The 25804-nt window shown below is 43.0% G+C and overlaps 1 protein-coding gene across 14 annotated transcripts in view; it reads right to left on the reverse strand.

The window, feature by feature from the left end:
- The window catches only part of ANKS6 (ankyrin repeat and sterile alpha motif domain containing 6), a 64248-nt gene that overhangs the window by 12165 nt on the left and 26279 nt on the right, over positions 1-25804 (reverse strand). For 4 of the 14 annotated variants that reach the window (XM_054520357.2, XM_024252480.3, XM_054520356.2 and 1 more), the window contains 4 exons: positions 23867-24036; positions 12211-12397; positions 6799-6866; positions 1288-1404 (listed from right to left, as the gene is read on the reverse strand). In XM_054520357.2, coding sequence (XP_054376332.1) covers positions 1288-1404; positions 6799-6866; positions 12211-12397; positions 23867-24036 — 542 coding nt within the window. Of the gene's footprint in view, positions 1-1287; positions 1405-1790; positions 1826-6798; positions 6867-12210; positions 12398-23866; positions 24037-25804 lie in introns of those variants that run through there. The other 10 variants (XM_024252483.3, XM_054520358.2, XM_024252481.3 and 7 more) reach the window with 7 other exon arrangements.

A 25804-nucleotide genomic window follows, 5' to 3' on the forward strand; every position in this document is an offset into this window, starting at 1 on the left:
ACGACAGTGACAACAAAAACCACCACCTCCAACCCTGGCAGGACTGAGAGGAGCCGCCTCTGCACAGCACAGTGCTGCAGAGAGGTGAAGAGAAAGAGGCCAGGAGGCCTCGGTTTAGAGTCTCCCTCCACTGCCCACCACCACGTGACCTGGGCACCATGCTCCCCTCCCTAGACTGTGCACCCTCACCAGCCAGACAAGGTAAGTGTAAGGACATCGGCCTCCTTGGGCTGTCTACAGGACTGATGAGGAAACGTATGCAGTGATTTGTAGATGATAAAGTACTACGTAAATATTTATTTGCTGCTGGTGGTATGTGTCTGTTCAATATTTCTGTGCATAGTCCAGCAACATACAGAAAGAACCATAAGAGTGGCCATGCTCTCTGATATCTCCACATATCGTGGAACACAGCCCAAGGAACAGCAACAAAAAAAGAAAAAAAAGAAAGAGGAAAAAGCAGAGATGTCCATTATGGCAATATTCATAACAGCAAAATTCCAGGCATGAGACTATTGTCCAACAAGTGGAAAGCTGTTAGGCAAAGTGTGAAAAAGCAGCAGGTAAACAGGTACTGCACATTGTTGCTGGAAAAAAAAAAAAGCCACCCTTTATTAAGAAAAAAAGCAGACAGCAAAGGAGTTCCAATAGCCCAATAGCAACTACAACGAAGCTTGCAAAGTGAGTGGTGATTTGTCTTTTTTATTTTTGTGGTTCTTTTTTGTTTTTGGTGTGTGTGTGCCTCTGGGTGGGCGCCGGGTGGGGGCATTGATATTTTTAGCTTTAAAGCTGATAAGAAATTTAACATGAGACAAAAATTTGGGAAGCCGACAATAGTGACTGACGGCTCTCTGTGTGCCAGGAGCTCTGCTGAGCATTTTAGTCCTTGACACAACACCATCATCCCCACCCTACAGATGGGGACAGTGAGGCTCAGAGAGGTGTTTGCCTCTCCCCACACAGTGAATAAGTGAAGGAGCTGGGATTCAAACCCAGGCCAGTCTGATCCCAGGGCCTGTCTGAGCCAAAGGCTCGAGGCTCTGCTTTCACAGTGCTCCAGAGGGCCACACCTAGCCCTGTGCATTGATATTAGCAGAGCGAAGATTTCAGCTCTATCTGGGGAGAAACCTTATGGGGGACGTCTGAAAAGGGAAGAGGCCATGCTGGGAGGTAGTGAGTTCTTGCTCACTGTCAGAGAGAGGAAGTAAGACCTTCCCAAGATCCCAGGACCCTGGTGAAGCTCTCAGATGTCTGAAACACGGAAATACAAGAAACGGAGAACAGTACCTTGCCTGCATTGAGTTCAGAAATTGCTGCCAGAATCTGCTGCCTGGACCCATCTGTCTTAATTCCCAGCTCCTTCAAGTCACCGTCAGTCAGCGTGAGGAACGCTTCCATGTCCACCTGGGGAGAGAGAGGGGATTCGCCACCATCTGCTGGATGCCACAGTTTCTTCCCAGTCACAACAGCAATCTCATGATTATGAGCTATGAGTGTTTATTAGTAGTAAACTGATGATGATTTACTACTTCTAAGTCCTGACTTTATGTTTAAAGCTTCGTTGAAAACATTTTTAAAAAATGAACTCTCCTCAGATCTGGCTCTTGGATTTTCTGAACAGATGCATTTTAGGAAGACCCTTAAAATGAGCCAAGTAAGGAAAATCTCTGGGATAGTCATCTGGGTGGCTAGAATAGGAGAAATCCAAGACCTGCTGTTAGAAAGGTAACTGCAATGTTGCTGTACTTTTAACAATATCAGATACTGTACAAACGTATGGCAGTACTCACCTCATCTCCCCCACCATGCACGAGACAGAGACAGACTGTGGAAAGACAGAGTGAGGAAATAAGCAGAAGCAATAAAGGAGAGAGGGCCATGCAGAAGGAGAGCAGAGCTCAGAATAAGGGCATCTCAAAACTGCAAGCCTTGGTTTCTATGGGTGAGATCCCAATGGCTCTGTCAGCCCTGCCTGGCCCCTGGACAGGAAATCAGGCCCTCTGCTCCACTGGCTCCTGTTCCTCTACGGCAAGGTGGAGGGAAGGTCAGAAGTGGCTCCAATGAAGCAAGCACATCCATCACCCTGCATGTCGGACAACAATGGCCTCTGGCATGGGGGTCCACACCTGGCAGGATCCAATCCAGGTCCACTGGGAAGCCAGTCTCACCGTCAGACCAGAGGAGGGCAGTTAGCACTATGTGTGCAAAGCACCTTCTGAAGACTTCAGATAGACTGAGTCATTTAACCCTCATGATATCGGCGGGGTAGATCACTATCCCCACTTTGGAGACAGGGAAACTGAGGCACAGAGAGCTTTTTTTTTTTTTTTTTTTTTTTTTTTTTTAGCACTCAATGTAACATGGCCAGTAAGTGGCAGGGCCTGGCTTTGAACCCTGGCAGAGGGCTCCAGCATCCTCGCCCTTCTCCACAATGCCACATCACCCTTCAGCCGCAGATTCCCTGGCCTCCCTCATGGGCTTTTCCTGAGGGCAATAGCCCCCTCGTTAACACACGACTTGACCTTCCCTAAGCATTAAGGGATTGGGTCCCCAGTCCGGGCCCTTCCCCTTGGGGAGTTGCTATTGCAGACAATGCTACAGCTTTACAAATCAGACTCCAACAACAGCACTTATCTGGGAGATGGGACAAAGAACTGGCTACCCACACCCACGTCTTCAGCCGGAGCTAAGCAGGAGGAGGCTGTGTTGCCCTGGAGACAGATAGGGTGCCAATTCCCACTCACTGCCGGGGGACCTGGGCAGGTGCCTTACCTCAGTTTCCCCACCGAAAAATCACAAACAATCCCACCATATAAATTACAGGGTGGATGCGGGATCTACAAAGAGCTTACAAACAGCTTTATGATCTACATTTACAAACTACCAGATACTATTACACTTTAGAGATATGCTATTGTCATTTAAAATAAAACTTGCATACCTTCTTGAAAATCCTTAGTCTTTCACTTTATAAGCAGGCTTTATTTTATATTCCCTCATACCTAACAAGATTAACATTTTTTTTCTTTAAAACATTTGATTTATGTAGGGATAGAGATTTTCTTTCTGAAATTTTCCCCACCCCCACCTCTCCTTTTCTCTGTTAACAGTCATTTTACTTTTCTGGATTAAAAACAAACAAAAACCTTCAGCCAGGTTTGAGTCACTGGGGAAGAGTCTGTTCCCTTAACCAGTCCTTAGCCCTCTCTGAGATGCAGGCACCCCCACCTCTCTGGCAACAGTAAGCTCCTGGCATCTCCTGGGTGTTTTATAAAAGCTCACGGAGTGCTGAGGGGCTCAATGGATAGGTGATGCAGTCTTAATGGAAACCACCTGCCCCCCGCCCTGCTGGACACGAGTCTCTCCCCACCATCCCAACCCCTAGCAGGGACCCCACATCCAGCGTGGCACCATGGCCAGTCCTCAGCGATTCTGACATCCTCAGCACCTGACCTCTTGGTGAGGGGCCCTCCACCTCCTAACTGGTCTTTCCCTCCCAGTTATTCTTCCCCTTCTGCCCTTCCAACCCCTGTCCACCTCCACACCAGAGGCTACAGACCTTCCAGCCTGCATCTACCTCAAGCCCGTGGTGTACAGAAGCAAGTCCACGTTGTCCAGGCCCTGACTGGTCAAGCTCCATTCCCTCCTCCTGATGGATTGGCCTTGGCCCAGTCCCAGCCAAGCCAGAGTACCACAGGCTCTCTCGATGAGTCCTGCTCCCTCTTCCCAGACGCCCTTCCAGGTCTGTTCCCCCTCTTTCTCCAAAGTTCAGCTTAGCTCTCGGCCCAGGTCTTCTGTGGCCCTCATTTCATAGACCCCCTTCTCTGGGCTCCAGAATATTCTGGGCATCTGCATTTCCCAGCACCAGGCTCTGGCAGAGGGTCGGGCAGGGGCAGGGTCTCAAGTACTTAGTATGTGTTTGCTGACTGAATGAATGACGGCATCAATCAATCAGTCTTCTGCCTCTCCATCTGCACTGACCTTCCCAATTCTGACCTCTGTCAACCCTGGGGGATGCCAAACCCTCAAGGCTTATTCTAGGTGGAGAGCACCAGAGACGGAATTCCTCTCCTACGACTACTTGTGAAGGGGTAGCAGGAATGAGGCAGAAATATCCCAGTATCCTTTCAATATTCATGCCCTATTTTTTTTAAGCAACAGAATCCCAATTTTTAGCTGGGCACATTTCCACACAGTTAAAACATATTTCTTAGTTTCTTTTGCAGTTAAGTATTGTCAGGTGATAAACTTTTGGTAAATGAGATATAATAAAGACTGTGTGGGACTTGGGGAAGTCTCTTTAAAAAGGAGGGAACGTGTCCTTTTGCAGTCTCCTTCCATCCTGCTGCCTGGAATGTAGATGTGATGGCTGGAGCTCCAGTAGCCATATTGGACTTTGAGGATACAAGCCACATACACTAGTGGGGGTGGAGTAGAGAGCTAGAAGGAGCCTAGATGACTCATCTCCAAACTTTCTGTGGGAAAAATCACCTTATTTTTTGTTTAAGGTACCATTATTTTGGTATTTTTCAATACACATAGTCAAATCCACCTTAATACAGGTAGAAAGATGAAAATTATTAGTCTGTCTTTAGCTTCAAAATGGCAAGATGAGAACATGAATTAACTTCATTCCTCTTCCAAATTCTCACTGATAACTATAAGTGCATATTAATGGGGAGAACTGTTTACTGTTGGAAACTAGGGAAAAGTGCTATCTACATGCCAGATACTTCCAGGAGTTTCTGCAAGGGACTGAGAAGTACCCCTGAAGCTGTGGTGACTGGGTCTGGTGGCAATCAGCAGGGTTAAAACCTCAGTCCTACTAAGGCCTCCAAGGAAAACACTGGGTTGTGGGTCCATATAGAGAGTGCACCCCTACAGTGTAACCAGCTCATATGTTGCCAGAGAGAAACTAAGTAAAAGGAAGAGACCCTGAGCTTGGCCCCCAGCAAGCATAGGCACCTGTGTCAAGTAGAGACAAGGGCACTGCCTCAGCTAACCTCACACGAACCTAACACACAGAGAGGTCCTCAGCCAGTGGCTGCCAGCCCTCCCCATGGCACTGCCTCAGGCCCCAACTTCCTCCCTGACCCCAGAGGTTGCAGAAACTTCTAGGTGGGTGAGTTACTAAAATTAGAGCAAATCTGCACAGCCTGCCTTCCTCTAACCATGAACATTCTCGAAGCTCTGTACGTCAGCTGAAACATACCCCCGTTCCCTACGCTGGACAACCACAACAACCTCTGAATGATGAAGGACAGGTGAACTCGCAGACATGCCAGGTCAGAAAAAGGGGTAAGGCCAATAAATCAGAACAAATGTCACCCTATGAGCTAGGGACATGATACTTCAAGAAGCAGAAGTGTACTTTGAGATGTGTTCTCTGTACACTCCAAGAAGGCATAAACATATCAGCAAAAGCAGGCAGCGATCAGCAATATGGAAAGATTTCTTGGAGAAAGTCATTGCTAAGGTTTAAAACACCAAGGAGGCAGGAATGGCAGACTGCATATGGCAGAAAAGCAAACAGGAAGAGGAAAGCTACTGCACCCTATTTGTTTCTTGAACTAAAATACAAGCTCCTCAACTGCATCTCAAGTCTGGTGGGGACAATGAGTGATTCTCATGATTGCTCTGCAATTGTGTCAGTTTTTACCTACTAAGCTGCTCACTAGAATGTTCTAAACCAGTGATTATACCCTGGTGGCTGGTGGGCCTGTGGAGGAGTTTTACTTGGCTAAAACAGTAAATTTTTTAACAGCTTACTGAGATATAATTCATCTACCATACAATTCACCTATTTATACAATTCAATGATTTTTAGTATATTCACAGAGTTGTGTAACCATCACCACACACTCAATTTTAGAACATTTTCATCATCCCCAAAAGAAACCGTGTATCCATTCTAGTCACTCCCTACTCTGCCCATTCTACCCGCCCACTCCTCCACCCAACTCTCTGGCAACCACGAATCTACTTTTTGTATCTACAGATTTGCCTAGTCTGGACATTTCATATAAATGAAAGCACACCCTATGTGCCTTTTGTGACTGGTTTCTTCCACTTAGCAAGATGTGTTCAGGTTCATCCATGTTGCAGCATGTGCCAGTATTTCATTCTTTTCATGGCCAAATAATATTCCATGGCACAGGCATATTTTATTTATCCATTCATTAGTCGATGGACATTTGGGTCGTATCCACAGTTTGGCTTTCATGAATAATGCTGCTACAAGCATTTGCGTACAAGTTTCTGTGTGGACACATGTCTTCATTTCTCTTGGGAATATACCTAGGAGTAGGACTGCTGGGTCATACAGTAACTCTATGTTTAATATTTTGAGGAAGTGCCAAACTGCAGAACAGTATTCTTTTTTTAATGTGAATCTGAATGCTTTTAAACACATTGCAACTCTCTCAGACCACCACAGACCCTAGAGCCAGACACATAACACAGGTTCCTTACGGTTTACTATTAGCCCACTTTAAGCCTATAAGTCTGCCAGTCAATCACACACAACAAAAAAAAAATGTTTTCAGGACAGGAAGAAACTTTTCTAGAGAGAGAGAGCAGAGCTCAAAATTACAGAATTCTATCATAACAAAGCAAGCCATAAATCCCCAGGATTTCACAATAACAAACTGAACTAAACCCGCTGAGCACGAATTCTATTTCCTCAGCTGTCTCAGTGCAAGAGATCAATCTAGGCTTGCAAAATGAAAACCTACACATTTAGACAAAGTTTTCTTTTACAGTAAGATTTAAATTGACATTCAAAAAGAGCACTCTTACCTCTTGTTCCTCAAAAATGGGCTGATATTTCTCAAGTGATAATTTCTTAAGGATTCCGGTCAGTTCATCTTCAAGACAGAAAGGTGAAAAAAAAAACCACCACATTTTAGAATTTGGTAAAGTGGTCTTCAAACTTTTATAAAGTAGTGGTAATCTTATTTCAAATGAAATTCTATAAGAAACACCAACACAGAAAGCTGATCTCAGCTGGGCTCCTGCAGATGAGGCTGGAGGTGGGTCCTGAGCTACCTGCACCCTCTTCCCCTCAAGGCAGGCCCTCAGCAATCGACAAAACCCCACGTCAGGCTGCGAAGACACAGAGAGTCTGGGCCAGGACTGATTGATTCCCTCCAGACTGCGACCCTCAAGTTCTGGGAGTTCCAGCTGCCAGAACTAAAACTCTGCCTTCTGTGCGAGAAAGCACCGTAAATGCCAATGCCTGCAGTAAAAGCCAATGCCAGCAAGTCCTCAGCTAGTGTGAGGAAGAACTTAAGAAAGAAGATGGTGGGCTTCAGACCAGAGCCAGGGTTTGGCTCAAGTGTGCAGAGGCTGTGGCCTTTCTGAAGGAAAAAGGCATCTATGTGGAACAGCAGAGCCAGAAGGGCACAAGAAGATGATTTGGGGTGTCAGAACAGGGAGAATAAAGAAAAGGAGACAAAACCAGCACCTGAGGGGCTTGGAGAAATATTCACTCACACATTCAATCGGGATTTGCCAAACTAGGCACTGGGGACTCAATAGATACCAAAACAGACAATAAGAAGGCTGATAGGGGCCAGGCAGGTGGTGCATGCCTGTAATCCCAGGGCTTTGGGAGGCCAAGGATGAAGGATCACTTGAGCCCAAAAGTTCAAGACCAGGCCTGGCACTATAACGAGATTTCATCTCTACAAAAAATTTAAAAGTAATTAGCTGGGTGGTGTAATGCGTGTGCCTGTAGTCCCAACGACTCAGGAGGCTGAAGCAGGAGGATCACTTGTGCCCAGGATTTTGAGGCCACAGTGAGCTGCAATTATGCCACTACACAATTGCACTCCAGCCTGGGCTACAAAGCAAGACCCTGTCTCAAACAAACAAACAAACAAACAAAGGCTGATAGGCAAGACAGCAAGGAAGAAGAGAGCAGCATCAAGGTAGATGACAGCATTTCCAGTTTTACAAACGCTGTTTTACAGGGGATGGTCATGAAAAGACTCTCCTATAAGGTGATCTACGAGCAGTAAATGAAGGAGTGAACTATGCAGATATCTGGAGTAAGGGCATTAGGCAGCATCCAGACAGGGAAGAGCAGGTGTAAAGGTTGTGAGGCAGTGGATGCAGCTTAAAGAAGTGATTAGGAGGCTTGGGTTCCTTCTTAACTCATTCATTCAACCAACCTTCCTTCCCTCCCTCCCTCCCTCCCGCCCTCCTTCCTTTCCTTCCTTTCCTTCCTTCCTTCCAGCAGTGACTACCACTGTGCCCAATAGACACTAGGTAGCAAGGATGGAGAGGTCCCTGTCATGAAGCTCAGTGTGGCTGGGAGGATAGGATGAGGAGGGTGAAAGCTAATACACAGTGCTATCAGCCAGCCTGTACATGGATGACCCACTTGCTCTTTACACCACCAATGAGGTAGATCCTATTACTGTCCCCATTTACAGATGAGAAACTGAGGCACAGAAAGGCTCGATACCACATCTTGGGTGAGGTCACCCTGCTAGTCCATGGCAGAGCAGGGACTCAAGCCCAGTGGTCTAGCTACCAGGCCTGTGCTAGGCACCCACTCTCCACTTTTCTCATGGGTAGTGCATGCTATGGTGAAGAGCAAGAACAGGTGGATGTGGGGACAGAGAGGACAGCTGACCCAGCCCAAGGTACTAGGGAAAGCTTCACAGTAGAGAGGTCTGAGCGAGGATGTATGAGACAAACCAAATCCCAATCCACACATAATCTGTTGTATTTCATGACACCAAACCTTTGCTCCTGCTGTTGTTCCCTACCCATGCAGCCTCTGTCCACGGTGGTGTCCTGGTAAATGTTTAACAACTGGTTCTCGGGGGGAAGATGGATGCATGTATATAGGCACATAAATCTATTGCAGATTTTACTAATATAAAGGATTTATAGCACACAATTTACAAATAATAAAAAATACAATATTCTTTCTTATAAATTCCATATAGCCAATTGATTCTCACCAAATGCTTTCATTTGTTTTTGCCCTACTCTTGTACCCACAGCCAAGGAGTATGGTTCAAACATGAACATTCGCTGAGAGTTTTGGTTATATGAACAAGAAAGATAAAAAGAAACAACAAAGACTTATGTTGGAACTTCAGGTGAGCAACTTGGCTGAATCAGATAATGGTTTTCAAATACTGGAAGAGTATTTTCTCAATTTTTTGTGCTATTCACAAGATAACGGCTACAGACACAACAAACTTTTAAGTTTAATCCTCATTGTTAACATTTTCCCATCACTGCCTAGATTACATGTAGACAATATCTATAAGACAACAAATCAAGCCCCGGATTGCTTGAGACCAGGGAGGTTGAGGCTGCAGTGAACTGTGATCACACCACTGTACCCCAGCCTGGGTGACAAGAGTAAGACCCTGTCTCAAAAAAAAAAAAAAAGCAAGCCCTGATTGACGGCATTTGCCAATTTCCATGGTGTAAATACCCCCATCATAGCCAATTTCAACCTACCAATCTAATGTCCCCTGAAAGTGAAGCTGAGCAGAGATGCGCAGTAGGAACACATCATTATGGGGTATTCACACTGCAGATATGACATATACACAACCTCAAGAGCACAGATAATAAAATATACAAAATGAGTAAAAAATACATTTTAAGTACAATATACCGTTATATTTCTATAATTTAGTTACTTCTAAGTTCATGTAATTTGTAAATAATGGTGTGTTTAACAACCAGCTTGGGCATGTCCTACAAATTGAACAGTTGGCTCTGGCACCCCACTGCCCATCTCTTCCCAGCATTGTGGTCCAGCTGGAGTGCCTGCTCGCCAGGGGAGCCTTCCATGGCACATGGTGCTTTGCTGATAACAGGTATGACCTCACCTTGTGATACACTGTAATGTCATTATGTTGAATGTGTCTTGTCTCCCTGTGAGTTCCCCTGGGTGCATAGGTTAGGGCATCCAGGGGACTGCCCAAGAAAATTTCCTGGAACAAATGTGAGGCTGAGAAGGTGATGCTGTCACCAGCCTTGCTGCTTCTAACAGGTGGAGTCCAGAGAGGAGGAATGCAGATGGAGAGATGAGGCAGGGCAAAGCTCACATGTGTCCTCGACTGGGACCAAATATTTCCCAGAAGAATAACATAAAAATAGTTCTTTGGGGGCCAGGCGCAGTGGCTCACGCCTGTAATCCGAGCACTTTGGGAGGCCGAAGTGGGCGGATCACGAGGTCAGGAGATCGAGACCATCCTGGCTAACACGGTGAAACCCCGTCTCTATTAAAAATACAAAAAAATTAGCCGGGCGTGGTGGCGGGCACCTGTGGTCCCAGCTACTCAGGAGGCTGAGGCAGGAGAATGGTGTGAACCCGGGAGGCGGAGCTTGCAGTGAGCCGAGATTGCGCCACTACACTCCAGCATGGGTGACAGAGCAAGACACAAGACTCCGTCTCAAAAAAAAAAAAAAAAAAAAAAAAGCTCTTTGGGGATGGATTGCAGCCCCTGGCCTATAACAATCATATACCCACAGGACAAAGGGCTCGCTGCCTCAGGACCCACGAACTCTCAACAGGAAAACTAAGCTTTCTGAACCACAGAAATTATTCTACAAAGAAAGTGCTATTGGCCCTCTTCTTTTTTCATCCCAATTAGGACTTTGCAAACCATTTTTAATAATGAACAGGAGGGAAAGAGAGTGGGTACAAGCAGTCCATACAGACATCCACTGTCTCCACTCTTTTTTGGAAAACGATGGGGCACAAATACCTAACTGAATCTCTAGGGGCTTCAATTCCTGAAAACCTCAGAGGTGGGAGAATTCACAAGTGTAGAACTCAAGACTCTACATAGAAAATATGGTTGGGGAGGAATGAGTTTGCTGGTGAATCTCTGAGGCCTTGATAAATGATCACACTGGAGATCACAAAACAATAAAAGCAGCCCCCAAATAAGGAGGATACCAGTGGCAGCATGCATTTATCAACTTACTACAGACTAGAGCCTGTGCAAGTGATTCCAACTTATCTTGCTCAGCAGAACCTGCTCAGCACCCTCCTCCTCAGCAGCTGCAGCGAACTGCCCGCAAACGCATTTGTGAGGGCCACATACACAATCAGATTTTCCTCCCTGCTGATTTATACTCCTCGATTTGCACCTGCCTGGACCCCAGGTTTCACCAAAGCTCCCTCCCTCTTTCCCCTCTCCCAGCTCCTAGGGGCCTCTAGAGGGCAGTTTAAAAGGATGGGATTCCTTTCTTCATCTGCCTTTATCTTTCCTGAGGCCTGACTGCAAAGCCTCTGCTCCTGCCCTACCACCCACTCCGTCTTCCCTCATCATTCCCGCATGGGGGGCTGCAGAGGCTGTAATTCACAAGGCAGGTTCCAAGGCTCTCCTGGCTACAGCAGACATCAGCTGCTTTTCTTCGCCCTCACCCATACCCCTCCTCCTGGAAACAGTATTTCCAAATTTTTTTTTGAGGAACTATTTTTCTCCCACTTCCAATACACAAATGTCAGTAGGTTGGACCCCAACTCCGCTCCAAAGCAGACAACTGACCGAAGGGGCATGGCCAATCACCACATTCCACCCCTGTGGACACAGAGATAGTCAAGGGTGGGCAACTGACCCAGGTCATTATAAATACAGCCAAGCCAATGGCCTTTACACTTGGGATTTTGCTGTACCTACTAAGAAAGTAGCACTCTTTCTGCTGGAGTTGAAAAATTAGTAGGAAGACAAAAGTATGCCTGAAGCTGCTTGCCACCACTTGGAGAGAGCCTACCTGAGACCTGGAAACACTCCCAAAGCACCTGGATTCAGGCATGGTTGAAGCACACCCTAGACACTCCCATCATATGAGCCAATGAAATGTCAGGTTTCATTTTTTTTCCTTGAACCAGTGTGAGTGGAGTTTCTCTCACTTGCAACTGAAAGAATCCTGACGGATACAGGGTCCAGGGAAAGTAAGTTCATGTTGGAGAAGCATTTCCATGGGTGTATGTTTGTGCATGTAAACAAAAATCACCTATACTCAAAAACTCTTTGAGGGAGCTTACCATACCTTTAGCACAGTGAAGACAAAAATACAAGGTAGAATCAGAGAAGAGGAGGGACATTTTCTTAAAACCTGACCTAAGATGGTTATAGCAATTAAGGTTACCTTGCAGTTCCCTGCTGCCAGGTCATCATGGTGAGAGGAATAGGTGGGGTTTCAGGCCCTCAGGGGACTCACCCTCATCTGTGATGGTGCCACTGCTGGAGCCCCCGCTGCTCTTGGACTGCCGATGGGATGACGAGGAAGACACTGAGGACTCCGCAGTGTGCCCTTTGGGTGAGGGGGAGGGCGTGAGGGTTGGAGAGGTGCTCTTGGAGGTAGTGGAAGTTCCAGACGGAGGCCTTTTGCTGGTCTCCAATTTCTGCTGAACACAGTAAGACAAATACATAAGCCATCACCTGTAGGGTAGAAATAATGAAAACAAGACACCCACAACAGGGAACATGGGTGGTATTTGATTCAACATGATGTTTAACCAAGGCTATGAAATCTACTTTTAAAAACATGCAAAGCAGAAACAGCATTATCAGAACAATTAGAGGAAAATGCAACCCTGGAGCAGAGATAGGATAAGATCAAACAGCTGCATATTATGAGTCAGGAACCGCCCTGCCCCACCCATCCCAGTCCTGACCTCCAGCTACTTGCATTGTGGCTTTGGCCAAGTCCCCTGAGCTCTCTGGGCCTCAGTTAACCAGCTGTAAAATGAAAGTCTGGCTTACAGAGGCACAAAGTCTCTTTCTGCTCTTGATGCTCCTTCATCTACACCAGTCACTTCTAAGCTTTTCACCAAAGAACACGTATTCTTCCCTTTTTCTCATTGGTTAGCTTTAAAACAAAGGCTTTTTACATTAAAATAATTCTAGACGTATAGAAGAGCTGCACAGATAGAACAGAGTTCCCATATACCCCTCACACAGCTTCCTGATATTAACATCTACATCGTCACAGTATAATGATCAAAACTAACAAGATGACATTGACACAACACTATTAACTAAACTACAGACTTCACTCTGTTTCCCTGGCTGTTTTGCTTATGTCCTTATGCTGGTCCAAGATCTGATCCAGGAACCCACGCTGCATGGAGCTGTGCTGTATCTCCGTAGGCTCCTCTGACCTGTGACAGTGCTGTCTTTCCTTGTCTTTCATGACCCTGACACTTTGGAAGTCTTGGTCAGGTATTTTGAAGAATGCACATCATTTTGGGATTACCTTATGTTTTCCCATAATTAGATATGCTTGTGAATGTAGAGGGCAATGAGGTGACATGCCCATTCAGTGCATCGTTATGCAGAGAGGACAAAGTATCTGATTACTGGTGATGGTAACCTTCATCACTTACATGAGGGGATGTCTGCCGGGTTTCTCCATTATAAAGTCACTATTTTTCTTTTTAATATTATTTGGGCCAGGCACGGTGGCTCATGCCTGTAATCCCAGCACTTTGGGAGGCTGAGGCAGGTGGATCACAAGGTCAGGAGTTCAAGACCAACCTAGCCAATATGGTGAAACCCCATCTCTACTAAAAAATACAAAAATTAGCCAAGTGTGGTGGTGGGTACCTGTAGTCCTAGCTACTTGGGAGGCTGAGGCAGGAGAATCACTTGAACCCGGGAGGCAGAGGTTGCAGTGAGCCGAGATCGCACCACTGCACTCCAGCCTGGGTGACAAAGTGAGACTCTGTCTCAAAAAAATAAATAAATAAATAAAAATAAAAAATAAAATATTATTTGGGAGAAGTTTTTTGGGCAAATATTTTTTAAGGTTCTACCCATTAATTTTGCATTCATTGGTGAGTCTCACTGAGGCAAGTGTTACAGTGGTGTTCCCATGGTGATTTTCTATTGCCCTCGTTCCTTCCACATTTATTATCTGTAATACTTCTAGAAGGAAGAGTTGTTCTTTCTCTCCTATTTATTTGCTCAATCATTTATTCCTATCAGTACAGGCTCATGGGTATTTTTTATGCTCTGGGCCATAATCCAATATTACTGTTATTTTGTAGCTCATTATTACAGCTTTGGCCATTGTGAGATCTTTCGGGTTGGCTCCTGTATCCTTTTGACATGTGCCATCTTTCTTTTTTTTTTTTTTGTCTTTCTTTTTAAAAGTATTTGCCTACTTTCTGACACCACAAAATACTTTAAGCTTATCTTATGTTTCTGCTGACCCAGTACTAGAATAAAACACTTCTCCAAAGCTTTCCAAGGTCCCTTTTATTAGAGAATGGTATTTAGAAACCAAAATCTGGGCACTAGGTTGCTCACTGGTACTGGGATGTCACTGCTTCTAGGTCCTCAAAGTGGACAGAGCAAAGACATATATACACTAACTGATGTATACACACATAGCCATATCTACTTTTATATCTAATTCTGTGTGTGTGCAACTCTGTGTATTTAAAAGCATGCACTCATACTGATTCACACCGATACCTCTGACTTCAATCCAACATCCACAGAGTTTGTTCTAGCATTTTTCCTTTGATTCTGTCTCTGACAGTAAAAACTTTGCTACTTATTTATTCAATCCTGGTATATATGTTAAGTGTACATGTATGCAAAAAAATTTTTAGCCCATATCCTGGTAAGGATAACAGAATTGTTAGCCCATATCCTGGTAAGAAAAAAAATATCAACTAGAGTACAGTACTTGTATACAGTACTTACTTTTTGTCTTTAGCCTAATATCCACTCAACATACGATTTTCTCCTCCACCTCCTACAATGTGGTTAGGTCATTCATTTGAATACACTTAGATCTTTTGTCATAGTTTGCATTCTATCTTTGGTTCCTGGTTGATTTTGTTTTTTTAAATTTGCATACAGTAAAAAATAGCTCTGTTGTACACAATTCCATGGGATCTGACAAACACATAGTGTTATGTATCCACCAAGAGGGTACCATACAGAAGAGTTCCATCATCCTCTGAATGTCCTTAAGTGGTCCTTTTCTAGCTAATCCCTCCTCCTAATCCCAAGCCATAAAAACAGTGCTCTATGTTCCATCCTGTGACTAGAGAGGAAAAAATAAACTATTTTTCCTCTATTCTTACCCCACAACAATCAACACAGAATGTGTCTGTGACCAAAGGTATGGAGCTTTCTTTCCCTACACACCAATCAATTAATCAGTTCTGCAGTGGACACCAGCTGAGTATCCTCCAATTCAAGTCTGACATGATCTATCCAAACACAGCACCAAATCCCACAGGTTGAGGGCTCAGTCCCAGGAGACTGCCCCCACTTCAGATGCCAACTGCAAGCCCCAGATTGTTTTACCTGTGCTTTTGACTGGCTATAAATCAGAGTTCCCACAACTCCCTCCTTGGCTAGTGGCTCACAGAATTCAGGGAAACACTTACTTACATTTACGGGTTTATATGGATTATTATTCAGCCATAAAAAGGATGAAATCCTGTCATTCAAAGCAACATGGATGGAACTGGAGGACATTATGTTAAATGAAATAAGCCAAGAATGGAAAGTGAAACACCACATACTCTAACTCATATGTGGAAGCTTAAAAAGATGATCAATGTAAGTAAAAAGTAGAACAGAGGATACTAGAGGGTGGGAAGGGAGGGACAGGAAGAGATTTGTTAAAAGGATACAAAACTATAGCTAGATAGGAGGAATAAGTTCTAGTGCTCTATACCACTGTAGGATGACTACAGTTAACAATATATATAGTTTCAAAAAGCTAGAAGGATATTGAATCTTCCCAACACGAAGAAATAAATAAATGTCTGAGATGATGGCTATATAATTACCCAGATCTGATCACTATATATTGTATGTATCTAAACATCACTATGTACCCCCTAAATATGTACAATTATTATGTGTCAATGAAAAAAATAAAAATTTAAAGATATTACCATGCATAGAGCAAGGCACGGAGGAAGGGGCAAGGAGCTCCCATGCTCTTCCTGGGCATACTACCCTCCAGGAGTCTCCAGTTGTTCAGCTGTTTGGCTCTCTGAACCCAGTCCTTTTCAGGTTTTCATGAAAGCCTCATTATGGCGGCACAATTAATTAAGTCATTGGCCACTGATTATCAACTAAACCTTCCAACCCTCTCCCTTTCCCCAGAGGTTATGGGGTAGAGTGAAAGGCTCAACCCTCTAATCCTGTCCTGGTCTTTCCTGTGACTGGCTGCCATCCTGAAGCTACTTAAGGGCTGCCAGCCATCAGTCAATTCATTAGCACACAAAATGACATCACTTTGGAGATTCTAAGGATTTAGGAATTGTATGACAGGAAACTGGATGAAGACCAAATATACATTTCACAGTTATCACATATCCCTACAGTGTTGCTGTTTCCAGAATCTCATATAAATGGAGTCACACAATTTGTAGATTTTTGAGTCTGTCTTCTTTCACTCAGCATAATGCCTTTAGGATTCATTCAAGCAATCGCATGTATCAATAGTGTGTCCCTTTTTGATGCTGTGTTGTGTTCTATTATTGCATGAATGTACTACAATTAGTTTATCTACTCACCTGTTGAAGAACATTTGGGATGTTTCCAGTTTGGGGTGATTATTTTTTAAAACTAATATAAAGGTTCACAGATTTTTGCATGAAGAGAAATTTTTTAAAAATCCACCTAGTAGTCAGTTAGCTGGGTCATATCATAAGTGAATGTTTAGTTTTATAAGAAACTGCCTATCTTTTTCAAGGTGGCTGTACCATTTTGCATTTCTATTAGCAATGAATGGGAGTTCCAGTACCTCCATATTTGTCACCAGCAACTGTACCTTCTTAAATCTTAGCCAGTCTAATAGGTATATAGTTCTATCTTAATTATGGTTTTAATTTGCATTATCCTAGTAACTAATGATGGTTAAACATCTTTTCATATGCTTATTTGCCATCTTTACATTTTCTTTGATGAAGTATCTGTTCAAATATTTTGCCCATTTTTACATTTATGTTTTATTGTTGAATTGAGGGTTCTTTATTTAGTCTGGAAAAAAAGACTTGATTCTTTATAGAGATAGGACCTCACTCTGTAGCCCAGGCTGGAATGCAGTGGCAACATCATAGCTCACTGCAGCCTTGAACTCTTGGGCTTAAGCAATATTCCCACCTCAGCCTCCCGAGTAGTTGGGACCACAGATATGAGCCACTGCACCTGGTTCCTGGATAAAAAACTTTTTCCAGATCTATGATTTGAAAATATTCTCTCCTAGTCTGTGGCATGACTTTTCATTTTCTTAATGGTATCTTTTACAAGGCAAAAGATTTGAGTTCTGATTAAGTCCAAATTTGCCAATTTTTTCTTTTATGTATCATGCTTTTGGCACTGTGAGATATATGTGGAGGTTCCTTTTCTTGCAATATGAACATCCAATTGTTCCAGCACTCTTCGTTGAAAAGACTACCCTTTCTCCACTGAATTGCCTTTGTACCTTTAAAAAAAGAATTTAGTTGGCTTGTCTTGTGCGAGTCTATTTTTGGGCTCTCTCTTTTGTTCCACTGATCTATTTGTCTGCCCTTTTGCTAATACCACACTGGGGCTTTATGTTAAGTCTTGAAATTAGGCAGTGTGAGCCTGCCAACTTTATTCTTTTTCATATGACTATTATAATTTTTCGTATCTCAATATAAAATTTATAATCAGTTTCTAGATCTCTACAAAAAGAGCTTGCTGGGATTTTGACTGGGATTACATTTAATCTGTAGATCAAATTGCAGAGAACTGGTATCTTCATAATCACAAGCCTTCCATCTCTTCATTTATTTAAGCTTCTTTATCAGTGTTTTGTAGTTTTCGACCTATTGATTCTACACATATTAGATTTATATCTAAGTATTATATTATATTCCATATAATACATTTTCACATTACTTCAATTTCATACATGTTAAATGTATTATAAATATTTTTAAAATTTCAAATTAAAAACATTCTAAATGTCCTAATGCTAAATATTTATTACTACTGCAGAGAAATACAGCTGACTTCTGGATATTGACCTGTATTATATCCTGAGACTTTGCTGGACTCACTTATTCATCCTAAGAGCTTTTGTGTAGATTCTTTGGAGTTTTTTATGTGGACAGTCATGTCATCTAAGAACAGAGAGTTTTGTTTCTTCCTTTCCCATCTGCATGCCTTTTATTTTTCTTGCCTTATTGTACTAGCCATAGTATTTGGTACAAAGTTGACAGTTGGAGGTAAGAGACAACATCCTTGTTCCCAGTCTTAGGGGGAAAACAATCCTTAACCATCAAGTGTAATCCTGGCTATATGTGTTTTATGTCAGATTCAGGAAGCTTCCCTCAATTCCTAGTTTGTTGAGAGTTTTAATGATGAATGGATTTTAAATTTTGTTAAGTGCTTTTTCTGCATATTATTCTTTAGTCTGTTCATATGGTGAAGGCTAATGATTGATTTTATAATGGTGAACCAGATTTGCCTTCCTGGGATGAACCCCACTTGGTCAGAAGGTACTATACTTTTTATTTAATCATGGGATTAGATTGGCTCATATTTTGTGAAGGATTTTTATATTTATATTCATGAGGGCTATTGGTCTGTCATTTTTCTTTTCATGTTAGTCATAAAAATGCATCCTTGTTCCCAATCTTAGGAGAAAAGAAAATCTTAGGGATTTTCCATAATAATTTAGGGGTCAATTCTCCAAGACATGCAATCCTAAATGTGTACACAGCCAGTGAGGCAAAAACCAACAGAACTGAAAGGAGAAATAGACCAAACTGCAGTTATAGTTGGACACTTTAAAACTCCTCTCTCAGTAATTAATAGAACAAGTAGAGAGAAAATCAGTAAGAATATAGAAGACATGAACAACAGTAACAACCAACTAGACTTAATTATACATTTATGGACATTTATAGAACTCCTCTCCCCCAACCATAACAACAGAATGCACTTTCTTTCCAATTGCCTATGAGAAATTCACCAAAATAGATCACATTCTAGGGCACAAAATAGACCTCAAAACATTTAAAGGGACAGAACTAGAAACAGGACTATAATCAAATTAAACTGAAATCCCCAACAAAAGAAAGATTTCTGGAAAATTAACAAATAATTGAAAAATAAACAATACATTTCTAAATAATCAATGGGCCAAAAAGGAAATCTCAAGAGAAGGGGAAATTATTTTGAACGGAATTAAAATTAAAATATATCAAAATTTGTGAGATGTAGAAAAAGCATCACATAGAGGTAAATTTATAGCATTAAATATCTGTATTAGAAAAAAAGAAAGATCTCTAAACTGTAATCTAAGCTTCCACCATAAGGAACTAGAGAAAGAAGATAAAATCCAAAGGAAGTAGAGGGAAAGAAACTATAGATAAGAGCAGAAATCAATGAAATTGAAAACAGAAAAATAGAGAAAATCAATAAAACCAAAGTTGGTTCTTTGAAAACATCAATAAAATTTATAAACTTCTAGCCAAACTGATTAAGAAAAAAAGACAGAAGTCACAAATTACCAATATGAGGAATGAAAAAGGAGACATTCCTACTGATCCTATGTAATTAGGATCCTATTTTATTACAAAATAGTAATAGATACATACTATTAACAACTCTATATCCATAAATTCAACAACTTAGATAAAAGGGAATAATTCCTTGAAAGGTACAAAGTACAAAAACTCATCCAAGTAGAAATAGAACACCTGAATAGTCCTATATCTATTAATGAAATTCATTCTGTAAGTTAAAACCTTCCAAAAGAGAAAATGGCAGGCCCAAATGGTTTCCCTGGCAAATTTTATCAAACATCTAAGGAAAAGTTAATAAGAATTCTACACAGTATCTTCTAGAAAACTAGGAGATAATACTTCCCAATTCATTTTATGAGCCAACGTGACAGTTTTTTCTTTCAGTACTTTAAAGATGTCACAACACTGTCTTTGATTTGCATGATTTCTGACAAAAAGTCTGCTGTAATTCCTATTTTTTGTTTCTCTGTATGTAATTTCCTTCAAGAAAAGGCTGCCTTCAAGATTTTCTCTTTGGCTTGTTTTCAGTAGTTTAAACATAATATGGAGTGGTACTTTCTTTTTGGTATTTACCCTATTGAGCGTTCTGTGAACTTCCTGGATCTGTAGTTTGGCATCTGTCATTAATTTGAGAAAATTCTCAACCATTATTTCTTTTCATTTTTCAAGAATCATTTCTTTACATTTTCCTTCTGCCCCACCTCTTTCTCTTCCTTTAGGGATTCCAATTATCTCTATGCTGTGGCATTTGATATCATGCCATAACTTTTGAGTACTGATGTTTTGTATGTGTTTCTTCTTTCTTCTTTTGTGATTCAGTTGGGGTAAACTCTACTGACCTAACTTCAAGTTCACTGACTCTTTCCCTGGCTGCCTCAAGTCTACTGAGGTGCCTGTCAAAGGTATTTCTCAACTCCATTACTGTTTTTTTTTTATTTCTAACATTTCCATTGGGTTCTTTCTTACAGTTTCCATCTCTCAACTGAAATAGTTACCCATAGTTACCCATATGATCTTGCATGTTGTTTATACCTTCTATTAGGACCTTTAACATATTAATCATAGTTATTTAAAATTCCCTGTCAAATATTCTAACACCTTTGTCGGATCTGATTATCATGATTGTTTCATTTCTAAGGAGCATGTTTTTTCTTGTCTTTTTGTATGTCTTGTAAATTTTACTAAAAATTGGACATATTATATAGTAGAGTATAGACTAAGATTTCTAAGCATAAATGGATATATCTTTCTTCCTACTAAGCTTTTAATGCTCCTTCTAGCTGATTATATGCCTGAGTGGAAAAAGATGACCCTCCCTGAGGTTTTGAAAGACTTTGCCAAAAAGCTGGCTATACTACTAAAAAATTATTCTCTCTTTTGTCTGCTCTTTCCATGAAGACAGACAATCCCAAATAGAATTCCTGATTAAGCAGGAGATAATTAGTATATCCACACAGATCTATCCCAGCCAAAAGCAAAGAAATATGATACTCTGGACCATATGGGCAACATACTGGGGAAGAGGTGGGTAAATATAAGATCATTTGGGATTCTGTGAAATATTTGAATTGTTCTCAATATCCCTTGAGTGGTAGGCTGATTGTGTTAATGACATCATCTCTACCCCTCCCTCTGCATGTAGTTCTGTGTGCTGTCCTGCCATAGGCATACAAACTTGCTTAAACAACCTGATTGGTTTTCAACTCATGCCTTCAGCCACTGCCATGAGAACATGTCCAAGCTTGCTGTAGACACATGTGGCTCAGCTGTCCTGGCCACCTCGGCCACCAGCCAGATGAGTGTGATCCTGCAGACCAAAGAACTGCCCACATAAGTCCAGATTAAACTGCTGACCCACAGACACACAAGCAGCTAAGTAATGTTTTTGTTTGAAATGACTGAGTTTTAAGGTAGGAATAGAAAGCTGATATATCTAGCAGGCCTTTTGGCCTCCAGAGATCTGGGAAGTATTGGTGCACACTCTAATCTAATGCCACCTATGCTGTGTCTCTTGGAGCTCATATCACACTGATTCATGGCCCTGCTAGATGCCATGCCTTGTGCATACTCCACCATTACAGCAAGTTATTTTAAGCAAAGTACAAAAACCACATTCAGGAGGCTCATATTTTGAATACTAATTTCTAATTTTTACTAAGGTTATCTTTGAAAAAGCACTTCATGTCTCTATTTTGCTGCTGGGATAGAAAGCCCACTTCTGTGTCCTTTGATTTAGGGCTGTGGTTTCTATGAGCCCTGGACTGGGCTGGCTGTAATAGACGCTCTGGTAGGAAGAACATTCCCCAGACCCTCCCCTGAGAGTCTCATTCAGGTGTGCTGGGGTGGAGCCCAGAAACCTGAATTTTTAGACAGCTCCTCAAGATCATAACATACTATCAACATTATGTTACAAATGTAAGGTGATCATTGAAATGGTTTCCCCAGTTTACTGCTTCCTGAATGCATCTTTTGATACAATCTCCTTTCATCAGAATATACTTATATATAATGTATGATCAATACATCAAAATAATCGTTAATATAATAGATAATAGTTAATATAATTTATAACTTGGAAATGCCTGCTTATTTCCAATAAAAATTAAAGGAAGCTAATATATAACACATCCAGTAAGACCATCAGAATAGAAACAAAATTTTAGACAAGAAACACTATATCAAAGCCTCAAAACAGTAGACTTCATGAGTAGCTGAGTTTCCTAGTAGCAAAGGCAAAGAAAGAAATACAATAATTCTTACTATCTGATCAAATAAAATATATGAAAGTATCAGTAGAGACTTTTTCCCCCAGAGCCAAATTATAAAAGGAACTTAATCATATAGGACCTATTACACAAATTATTTTGAAGATAAAAAAATGGAAAATAAGCAAATGTGTAGGGAGAAAGAATCTTTTTGGAGCTACACTGTAAAAGGAATCTAATTATATAGGTCCTATTGCACAAGGGATCTTGAACAACAAAAAGAGTTGTGTAACCAACAGTGGCTGGGCAGAAAATGACTATTTCTCATACAGTACATGTACATCCTGGGAGCGTAAATCTCTGGAGGTGCTTCTTTGGTGGGCAAAAGTCCATGGATGAGGGAGGCTTTCTGTGTTTGGACTTCTCTCACTGAAGGAAGCTTATGACATCTAAGAACTATGAAGAGTGGGGTTGTGCCTGGACACAGAGTCCCCTCAGAGGAGGAAAGGGTTATGCTGCACTACTGGGGAGCCACTTGGTGGAGGAGCCAGTTCATACTCATGACTAGGAACCCGCACTCTGGGGGGCTCACCCAGAAATCAACCAAGGCAAAGAGGTTCATTCAGGAGGCAGAGGCAGTCTGAAGACACTAAAAAACTTCTCGTTCCAGGAAGGCATCTAGGTTTTCTTGCCTACTGCATTATCTGTAGACGCTAACACTGTGGTGACTGTTCTCTGGCAGCATTAATGGAAGCACAGTGCCCAGAAGCAGGGAGACAAGGTCCCGGCTCTGTCCTGCTCATTTCCTTCCTTCAGCTCCTCCCTTAGGCCATGCTGTCACCTCTGGAGTGCTACACAAGTTGTTCCCTCAACCCCGAACAGTCACACCAACACCCATGGCCCACCCACACCAGTTTTACCTGGCTCCATTCTCATCCTTCAGATCCCCATCCAGATGGCCCTGATGCCGTCAAACCTGGGTAGGGCCCCCCACCTGTGCCCCTACAGCATCCTTCCTGCTCCACAACAACCCCTATCACACTGAGCTGTGACTGCCTGTGTTCTTAGAGCGGTTGCTAAATTTCCCAGTTCACAGTTGGATCCTTACTGTTAGCTGTGCCAGGCACAGAGCAGATGCTCCCAGGATGTACACAGTGGATGAATAAGGTTGAAGGACAACAAAGACCACTAAGAATGCTGTCAACAGGAACAGTGAACATGGACATGGGCTTACCCTGTGCCAGGCCCTGCTCTAAATGCTGAGGTGTGGGGCTGAGAGCTGAACCCAGGCAGGTTGCTCCTCAACTCATGCTCTTAAACCATTCATCCTCATCAATGAACAAATGTGTGCAGTGTGAGGCTGGGTGACCTGTGGGACTGCAGGAAGTGGGTGTGTACCCTGCCACTGTGCAGCAGCCCAGTGCCCCTCAAATCTGGAGATGTGAGGGGAAGTAAACGCCTGGTGCGGAGGACTGTTTCAGCCCTTCTCATGCAGCCCAGGAGTGGCTGGCTTGAAGGGGCCTGTCTTCAGTCCTGTCCCATGACTAAGGCACTGCCCATGCTTCCCGGCAAGTGGGCCATGTTAGGACAGAATCTGTGAGCGTAACAGGAGGAGGCCACACAGAACAAGCACCTTGCCAACGGGAGCGCTGCCACCTGCAGGGGAGGCTGGAAGCTCAGACGGGCTGGACCCCGGTGCTGGCCCCACAGGGCCTGACCGATGGCTGGGTTTCTGCTCCGATAATCCGGCTGCTTTTTTCCTCTGGGCAGCGATTTGGGACAAGACATTGTCTATGCTGCCACCTGAGGAAACACAAAATGAGTGAACACCATGGGCACAGAGGGCTTACTCCAACGCAAGGGTGGTGGACTGTTGTGTGATGACTGGGTTGGAGCCAGTCTCCCAGACTCCCTTCCCCATGTGGCTCCAGGACAGGACTGACCACAGGAGAACTCCGCAGGAGAACCAGGAGGTGGATGTTTAAGCAGCAGGCCCTGTGCTGCGAAGGCGTGATGGTAAGAGGTGGGAAGCAGCAGCACAGGCAAAACCCAGTCCATCCTCGCTTTCCCCGTGCCACAGCCAGCTTGTGCCGGCCCCCACCAGGCAGAGATGCAACACCCTGCACTCGACACCCACAGCAGCCCCTCTGCAGTGCCGGCCGGCAGCTGCACAGACCATCTGGTCTGGCTGCACCAGGGTTTCAGGAGGGCTAGTGAGTGATTGGTCCCTCACCCTTTGACCCTCCCTTTACGTGGCCACCTACTCCCACGACTGAGTCAATAAATTCCCAGTTCCATAATGCTCAGAGTGCTCTGCTTCCTGACTGAACCCTGACTGCCATTCTCCCTCACCCTGCTTCCCCAAATCTACTGGTAACCTTGAACTATTATAAAAGAAAGGGGCCGGGTGCGGTGGCCCACAGCTGTAATCCCAGCACTTTGGGAGGCCAAGGTGGGCGGATCACAAGGTAGAGATCGAGACCAGCCTGGCCAACATGGTGAAACCCTGTCTCTACTAAAAATACAAAAAATTAGCTGGGTGTGGTGGCGGGCACCTGTAATCCCAGCTACTTGGGAGGCTGAGGGAGGAGGATCGCTTGAACCCAGAAGGTGGAGGCTGCAGTGAGCGAAGGTCGCACCACTGCACTCCAGCCTGGCAACAAAGTGAGACTCTGTCTCAAAGAAAAAAAAAGAAAGAAAGAAAAGAAGAAAGTGATAATACTCAGGGCTGGGGGTGCTCAAGGGGGGACACTAATGACTAATATTTATAGAGGATTTACTATGTGCTAGGCCCTGCTGTAAGTATTTCACATGTTTAAACAGAGCCATTCTGGAGGGCAAAACATATCAAAAACCTCAAAAATAGGCATACTCACAAACTCAGCCACCCTGATTCCAGCAAATTTAAATAATAGAAATCACTGAACACACAGGTGAATATGGTGGCATGAAGGTATTACGTAGGGAGGTATTACCTACAAAAAGCAAAAATCTAGGAACAGCCTCAGTGTTCAACACAGGGAATTGGTTAACTGAACTGTGATGCCTCATACAAATGGGATACTATTTGATTATTAAACAAGGTGCTATAGATATATATGTATCAACATAACAAGGTGCTGACAATCTAGCAATGTGAGGAAAAAGAAAAAAGCAAGTTACAGAGCAGTTTATAGTTTAGAAAGGCACATGGTTCCAAGAACAGGCTCTGAAGTCAGACTGCCTGGGTTTGGATCCTGGCTCTGCCAACTAATAGCTATGTGACCCCAGACGAGTTATCTAACTGTCCTTAGCCCCAATCCCTCATCTGTGAAACAGAAGTGGTAACTTCACTGCCTGCTGGGGCACTGAAAGAGATAATTCATTCAAAGGGCTTGGCACGCTACTTGACAAATATTAAGTGCTCCATAAATTATTGTGCCTTTTTATAAATATTCATAATCTATAGAAAAACACTTTCCAAATATATATATATGTGTGTATATATATATATATGAAAATGGTAATGATGATCTGTAGTGGGTGAGATTATACTTTGTTGTAGTCTCTTGGCTCATCTGGTCTTAAAGCT

This window comes from Pongo abelii, chromosome 13 (genome assembly GCF_028885655.2).
Source record: "Pongo abelii isolate AG06213 chromosome 13, NHGRI_mPonAbe1-v2.0_pri, whole genome shotgun sequence".
NCBI classification, from domain to species: Eukaryota; Metazoa; Chordata; class Mammalia; order Primates; family Hominidae; genus Pongo; species Pongo abelii.